The following is a 6,903-nucleotide window of genomic DNA, read 5'->3' as shown; positions in this document are numbered from 1 at the left end:
TGATTGCCCATATTTGCAAGGTTAATGTGTAGTATTTTGCAGTACAATTTATTTGCCTAAACATGGGGAATGGAAACAGATCTCCTAAAAGTGCCAAAACTTTGCAAACTTTCGCTTACATATACCCATCAATCCCACTGTCAGAAAACCCGAAGAAGGACACATAAAAGCTACTCCTATTTAAAACTACAACAAGTCCTCAACTTCTCACTGCTTGCTGGCACAGCTGTTTGGACATTGGCAAAGAGTCGGTGACAATTATCTTTTTGTTTTACTGTTGTTTTAGTCTCTCCGCGTTGGAGCAACTGCCTGTAACTTTCCTTACCATGTAATCAGAAAAGGATTGTCAAAAAGTAATAAAAAAACCAATCCATGCTATCCCGGAATTGCTGACCTGTTGTCCACACTGATCTTCCTGTGTGCACACTATAAATAAAACTCAAGACTGTCTTTCTTTGCTAGTCACCTACATTTCTCAACTCAACTCAACGCGAAATGGCTCTCTTTCTTTGCTTGTTGTTCGTCCTCGTTTCTTCTGCTAATGCTTGTGATCGCTGCGTGCACCAGTCCAAGGCTGCTTATTTCTCCAAAGCCTCTGCACTTTCATGTAAGCAGCCGCAAAGTTCCATCTTATTTTCATTTTCCTGGTTTTCTTTTTTTTTTTTCTATCGATTTGATTGATAGCCAGAGTAGTTTTCTTCCTTGAAAAACGAAATAGGCAAAGACCCATAAGATATTTCTGTGAGAAATTTGGTGGGTAACATTTGTTTTGTGGCTTTGATATTTGCAGCTGGAGCTTGTGGATATGGTTCCTTGGCATTAGGCTTAAGCGGTGGACACCTTGCAGCTGGTGTGTCTTCTCTGTACAAAGATGGAGCTGGTTGTGGTGCCTGCTTTCAGGTCTGTAATTTTACAAAAACAATTAATTCTGTTATCTGTACCATCCATAGTGGAAACTGAGTTTGATTATTAACATATTTTTGGCAGATAAGGTGCATAAATTCAACTCTGTGCAGCAGTAAAGGGACTAGGGTGACACTAACTGATCTCAATCACAACAATCAGACTGACTTTGTTCTTAGCAGCAGAGCTTTCATGGCCATGGCTAACCGGGGCATGGGCCAAGACATTTTGAAACTTGGGATTGTCGACGTTGAATATAAAAGGTGGGCGTGATCAAACATTTAATCAGATTACTATACCAAACAAAATAGTAATACTAGTGATGAAAATGAATGATTATGATATATTTTTTTGAAGTTTTCTCATCCGATGGTTTTGTTACAACCACCACATAGAAAAAGTCAGTCCCGGCGTGGACCAACTTATAATATTATGTGGCACCCCGGCAGGCACATTAATTGCTATAACGGTCCAATATCTTCATTATCATATTCCTATAATTTACAATGCTGGGGTATTATCGTGATTCGTGATTGGTTCAATAAATATTGTTTTAACTTTGGTTAGCATTTATATCATCAATACTACAATGCTGATCAACTTATTATGTGAAACAGGATACCTTGTGAATACAAAAACCAGAACTTAGCTGTTAGAGTTGAAGAATCAAGCCAAAAACCAAATTACTTGGCGATTAAATTGCTGTACCAGGGTGGTCAGACAGAGATAGTAGGCATGGATGTGGCTCAGGTCAGCTCAGATAAAGTACTCAAAGAGTGCTAAATTTACATTATAGCTAAAACAATTTGTTTGTATTCATTACACTGATGTTCTGATATCGCTATGTATCATTCCAGGTTGGTTCTTCAAACTGGAATTTCATGAGCAGGAATTATGGAGCAGTGTGGGACACAAGCAGAGTTCCAACTGGTGCCCTGCAATTTAGATTTGTGGTGACATCTGGGTTTGATGGCAAGTGGATTTGGGCAAAGAGCGTGCTTCCAGCTGACTGGAAAACTGGAGTTATATATGATTCTGGTGTTCAAATCACCGATATTGCAAAAGAAGGTTGCTCTCCTTGTGATGATGGGAGTTGGAGATGAGAGGGTCTTGCTTTGCCAATCTTGTGTGAATACACATATTTATAGTGAATTTGAATAATTTAGAAGATAAAAAAAAATGAATATATAGTATTTTTTTTCCTCGTTGTTATTTTCTAGGTTTGCTCTTGAAGATGTCTAACATATTTTTTTTCCTACTCTACCATAATAAAATGCTCCTTTGTTTCTTTCTTTGTTTTTCTCTTTTGAATATTTGGTTTGCTAGCAAACAATAATTACTATGAAATTTCTTTTTAAAATAAACAATTGGAATAGTTATTTTTTCCGTTTATTAATTTTCTTATTCAATTATGATCATTCATCCTTTATCTTATAAAAGAATGTGATTAAAAGATAATCTTGTTTTTTAAACCCCTTACTCGATTAATTTGTATGTTATTTAAAATTGTTGCATGAAACATCCTTCCCATCAAAAAGAAAAAAAAAATCTTGAAGATATAATAATAGCATTAATTTGATTTTTTTCAATTTCATATACTGATTTTCTCAATTTAAATTACCCAAAAGGAAAGGGAAAAATGAAGCAGGCTCAAGGTCCCAAATTTTGCTTAATATAAAATAAAAATGATTAACTTCATATTACGTACTAATTAATTGCCAACATTAAAATTTTATCTCCATGGGTTAAGAAATTATTTAATATAATTTTTAGTTGTGTGACTTCATGATAAGATATTGGCATTGAATAGGCCCAAAGCTCTTTTTCTAGTACCGGCATTTGGTACATCTTTACTGGGCAAAAACTTGGAAGCTCAGGGCCCAAATCAGTTGAAATGATTTAAATAAAGTGGCTGCAGCCTGTATTTGCTGCCACGTAACTGTTAACAAGGACAAAAGCCTGGACCTGGTAATGTGAAGCCCCAAGATCATACAAGATAGAAATCGTCTTGGCTTCTTTATTTTTTGTTTTGTTTACAAACCTCTTATTGGCAAAATAGTGTACTTATTACATATGAAATTATGAAATCCCACTTTGATGAACTAGATTTCAATTAATTACAGTCATGTGGAAGAATAATTAAACAAATAAATGAATAAAATCAGGCTCATCAACATTTTGGATTACGCCTAGTTAAAGTGGGAATGGCAGATTAAGCTCATCCTCATGATCAGGTGGTTTTTCTCTGCGGATCTGAGTGGTCAAACCAAGATGTGCCATAAGAAGGGCAACATGAGTAAGCAGCTCCCCACCGTGCCTCAATTGTTGAGCATGCTCTTTCCAAGAACAATGACTGGCAGCATAAGTCATCATCTCCACCCACACTTTACTAATCATTTTCCATTTCTCTTCATGATCCCACCGAAACTCTGTGATAACACTCTGCAATTTTTGGGCAAACCTACACCCACCGTTTATCACTTCCAAGCTATTACTTTCACTGAGAAAATTTTGGTGCCCAAGCACCACTGATGTAAATTTTTTCCTGACTTCTATTTTTCTCATGTTTTTTGTCATATCCTCTGGGAAAAGAATTTTGGCTTGGCGGTAGTTTTCATTGTTTATCACTTCACTGAACCCTTTAGGCAGCATCAATGGACGGACGAGTACGAGGTACATCATGTAATCAGACAAAGACATGGCAATTTCGCAGGATGAACCGAGCGTACCTGTTCGAAAGTTGTCGAGATCATCGTAGTAAACAAGCTTTGTAGCAAAATGCCAACAAAAAATGCCTTGTATAAAATCTGTTGTGCCGACCAAGTCCTCCATAACATGTTCATCTAACATGTTTTCACCTTTCGCATTTAATAACTTCTCGAGATCCTCCTGTCCGAAACCCTTCTCGGCCAACGTCTGACGCTTCTCTTTTAGATGATCATAGATGAATTTCTTCAATTCACAATCAACAGGCTTCCAATTGGTATGCCCATACTTCTGTAAAAGATTACCAGTGTCAATAATCCTTACAGCTTCAGTGAACTTGTTTGTCTTGGCCTCGGCGAAATAATTTATTAGATCATGTTGTGCCATTGATTTGATTTCCATCTTGGCTTCAACCAAATTCATCCTGGAAGCAACAACCTTGGAGTACATTTTTTGCACCATGTTTTTTGGAATGGGGGACCTGATCATTGCCCATGTAGAGAGAGCGTGCATTATAAATGAATATACGTCGAGAGAAATAGCTCCCAGCAACAGCAGATAAGTAATGACAATGTCGACTTTTGAATGCACACTCTTATCCATGATTGCTGAGAATGCAATCAGTGATGACACAGCAGACAGAAAGCACAAGGCACGAAGACTTAAACTCAATTTAGGCTGATGGTGATGAAGGGGCATCTTGGTGAAAAGCAAGTCGTAAAGGTATCCCAGTTCAGACCCTACCAATTTGAAGGCATCTTCCGCGGATTTAGACTTGATGTAGACCATGTCGTCATAAAATTTTGCGGAAAGCCCAAATGGGAGGCCAAGGAAGAGAGGCTTGAAAATAACAAAAGATGAATAAGCTTGGCGGAGCAAGTTGAGCTCGGAAACGTTGCCTTTGCCTTTGAAAGAATCGTTTATTGCAGACTCAGACAGCCCTATTCTGATATTTTTATTTTCCTGTGGCCAAGCCTTTCCTTTTGAAGAGTACAAGGAATTTATGAGCTGCTTGTCGCTTGCAGATCTGAGAGCCCATATCCTTTCTCCGTACTTGCAAACTCCAGCAAGGAATATTGGAGCAGCCATAAAATTGAGGTCGGTGTCTGATCGAAACCTGATATAGATATATACCGCCTCTGACACTTGGAAGACCATGCCAAGAAAGTGTCGTAGCCACAGCTCATTGTCTTCTAAAGAATAAGCTGTAATGTTATGAGGGCTGCCAAGATGCCACAAAAGGAAGGGCGTCCAAAATACAATAAGGCCATGTTTAAGCTTAACATCGCCCATAAGAAGGGTACTCAGCACAATAGTTGCCATCCAGTCTGCTGACAAATACACTAACCATACAATTATCGCCACACAAGGCAATTTTTTCCCAACGTATCCTCGTCGAAGATTCCCAGATATGACGAGAAGATGCTGGAGGATAAGGCTGACTATAACCATCAAACGAAGCTCCCATTCACTCCAAAAATTTTTTGTGATTTCTGTGAATATTCTTCTCAAGATGGAATTCTTGATCTCCACGTAGATGTGAGAGAAAGCAACTGAAATTTCAAAAATGGTTTATGTAATCAATGTTCTTATCAAAAATTCATGTTACTATGTTATTTATCTAAGTTGTTTCAAACCATTCAAATTAAATGTAAATGTAAACTCCAAGTATGTTGTTTTTCATTTAGATGAAACCAGATTTGAGAAAATATATATAATTCAGACACTTAAAAAAATAAATTTAATTCTAAAAGAAATGCACATAATTAATTCCACTTGAATTTACATAAAATTGCACTTACTTGTGAGAAGCATTACTATTCACTTGTGCTAGCGTTGCGACAAAATGCTTCCACGATCTGATGGTCTAATAATGCTAAGCTTCTTGTGACCTCTGGTTAATGTAAATGGTGAAAAAGTGTTTTCATTCTTCTACTTTTCTCATCACGGAATTAGCCGACTCCTCTAGCTAATTAAGTAGAAATATTGATTCAGTAAGCACTATTTATACCTATAAAAAGAGATTTCAACGTTTAACACGAGTGAATCTTTCAAATTCTAGGTTATGAAGTAAAGAATTAAAACTTTAAAACGAGGAAGAAAACTTATAATTCTAATTAAGAAAAGAACCATTGCATTGCTCAATTACCATTTAGGATTCTGGTTTGCTCACCTTAAAAAATTACTTCACAAACTAATTAAAGAGAGCTTCAGTTGGCTCTTTCGCTACTTTGTCTTGCTTTTGAGGATAAACAATGTAAAATTAAAGGAAAAACTTGTAGCTTTTCCATAATTAGGCGTTAAATTAATACTACTACAAGCTAGAGAGGCGCATCAAGGTAAGTATATTTGGTAATCTATATCCCAATAAGAAGAGAATATAATAAAGTATTTGGACATCGATGCACAAAATTTTTACTTTTATTTTTTGTTTTTAACAATTGGATATAGTTCGATTAGTTCTTGGAGTGGCGTGGTAGTAAAAGCCAGAGTGGAACATAGAAAAGTGATAATTTAATATTAAATTATAAAAGTAATTCTCACTTAATCAATTATATATGAAATAGTTTAACATTTAAATATAATAAGTATCATTCAATTAATTATTGATTGATTTTATATTAAATGGCTGTACTAAAATTTTAACATGGATAGTATTGATTTGGCATAGCTAGCTATCTTCTTGCTAGCGGACATCTTGGCATTTACATTTAGGCTAAAGACTTTGATTCAAAATCATGTACTCCATTGTTACCACTAAATATTCAGGATTGTCAGAAATGAATAAAATTAATAGCAATTCAATTTTTAAAATTAGTTTAACATTTAAGAAATGATACAATGAAACTCACTTGTAAGTATCATTATTATCGCTGTTGCTATCTATATAAAAAAAATTATTAATCATGTATATCGTATTTAAATATTTTTATTTTATTAATTATAATTTTATATTTAGTATTTTTAATTTAAATAAAAATAAAATAAAAATATTAGATGTTGATTGCATTAATTTTTAGTTGTTTATATTGTGAAAGACAATAATCTAAAATAAAATAGATGATAGGTTCTTTGTATATAATTTAGTTGTTTACATTGAAAAAGATATTACTAGCATTTTCAGTACAGAGTTCATAATTGATTAATTCGAATATAAAAAATATCTAGAAAACTATTATAATTTTTTCTTTTAATGTTTCTTTTGATTTATATATTATATAAAATTATTATTTATTATGAATATTTTAATTATTAATGATTAAGTTTCATATATTAATTTTAAACATTTTTAAC

The 6,903-nt window shown here is 34.6% G+C and overlaps 2 protein-coding genes across 2 annotated transcripts; one reads left to right on the top strand and one right to left on the bottom strand.

Moving 5' to 3' along the window:
• Nucleotides 1–2,198, top strand: LOC18607447 (expansin-like A1). Its single transcript, XM_007041616.2, has 5 exons — nt 1–607; nt 791–900; nt 988–1,166; nt 1,521–1,653; nt 1,761–2,198. The coding sequence occupies exons 1-5, from the start codon at nt 496–498 to the stop codon at nt 2,004–2,006; spliced, it is 780 nt and encodes a 259-aa protein (XP_007041678.2). The 5' UTR covers nt 1–495; the 3' UTR covers nt 2,007–2,198.
• LOC18607446 lies at nt 3,051–5,061 on the bottom strand. Its single transcript, XM_007041615.2, has one exon. It carries the CDS (start codon nt 5,059–5,061, stop codon nt 3,097–3,099), a length of 1,965 nt encoding a protein of 654 aa, XP_007041677.2. The 3' UTR covers nt 3,051–3,096.

This window comes from Theobroma cacao, chromosome 2, assembly GCF_000208745.1.
Source record: "Theobroma cacao cultivar B97-61/B2 chromosome 2, Criollo_cocoa_genome_V2, whole genome shotgun sequence".
NCBI lineage: Eukaryota > Viridiplantae > Streptophyta > Magnoliopsida > Malvales > Malvaceae > Theobroma > Theobroma cacao.
The sequence above is the reverse complement of the archived record's forward strand: the minus strand, read 5'-3'. Positions and strand labels throughout refer to the sequence as shown.

What these genes read in the sequence shown, in the direction of transcription:
- LOC18607447 (XM_007041616.2), top strand. Translation starts at nt 496, where the DNA reads ATGGCTCTCTTTCTTTGCTTGTTGTTCGTCCTCGTTTCTTCTGCTAAT. An exon ending in GTTGTGGTGCCTGCTTTCAG is followed by an intron (nt 901 to 987) that starts GTCTGTAATTTT and finishes TATTTTTGGCAG; the next exon opens with ATAAGGTGCATAAATTCAAC. An exon ending in GTCGACGTTGAATATAAAAG is followed by an intron (nt 1,167 to 1,520) that starts GTGGGCGTGATC and finishes TATGTGAAACAG; the next exon opens with GATACCTTGTGAATACAAAA.
- LOC18607446 (XM_007041615.2), bottom strand. Translation starts at nt 5,061, where the DNA reads ATGGTTATAGTCAGCCTTATCCTCCAGCATCTTCTCGTCATATCTGGG.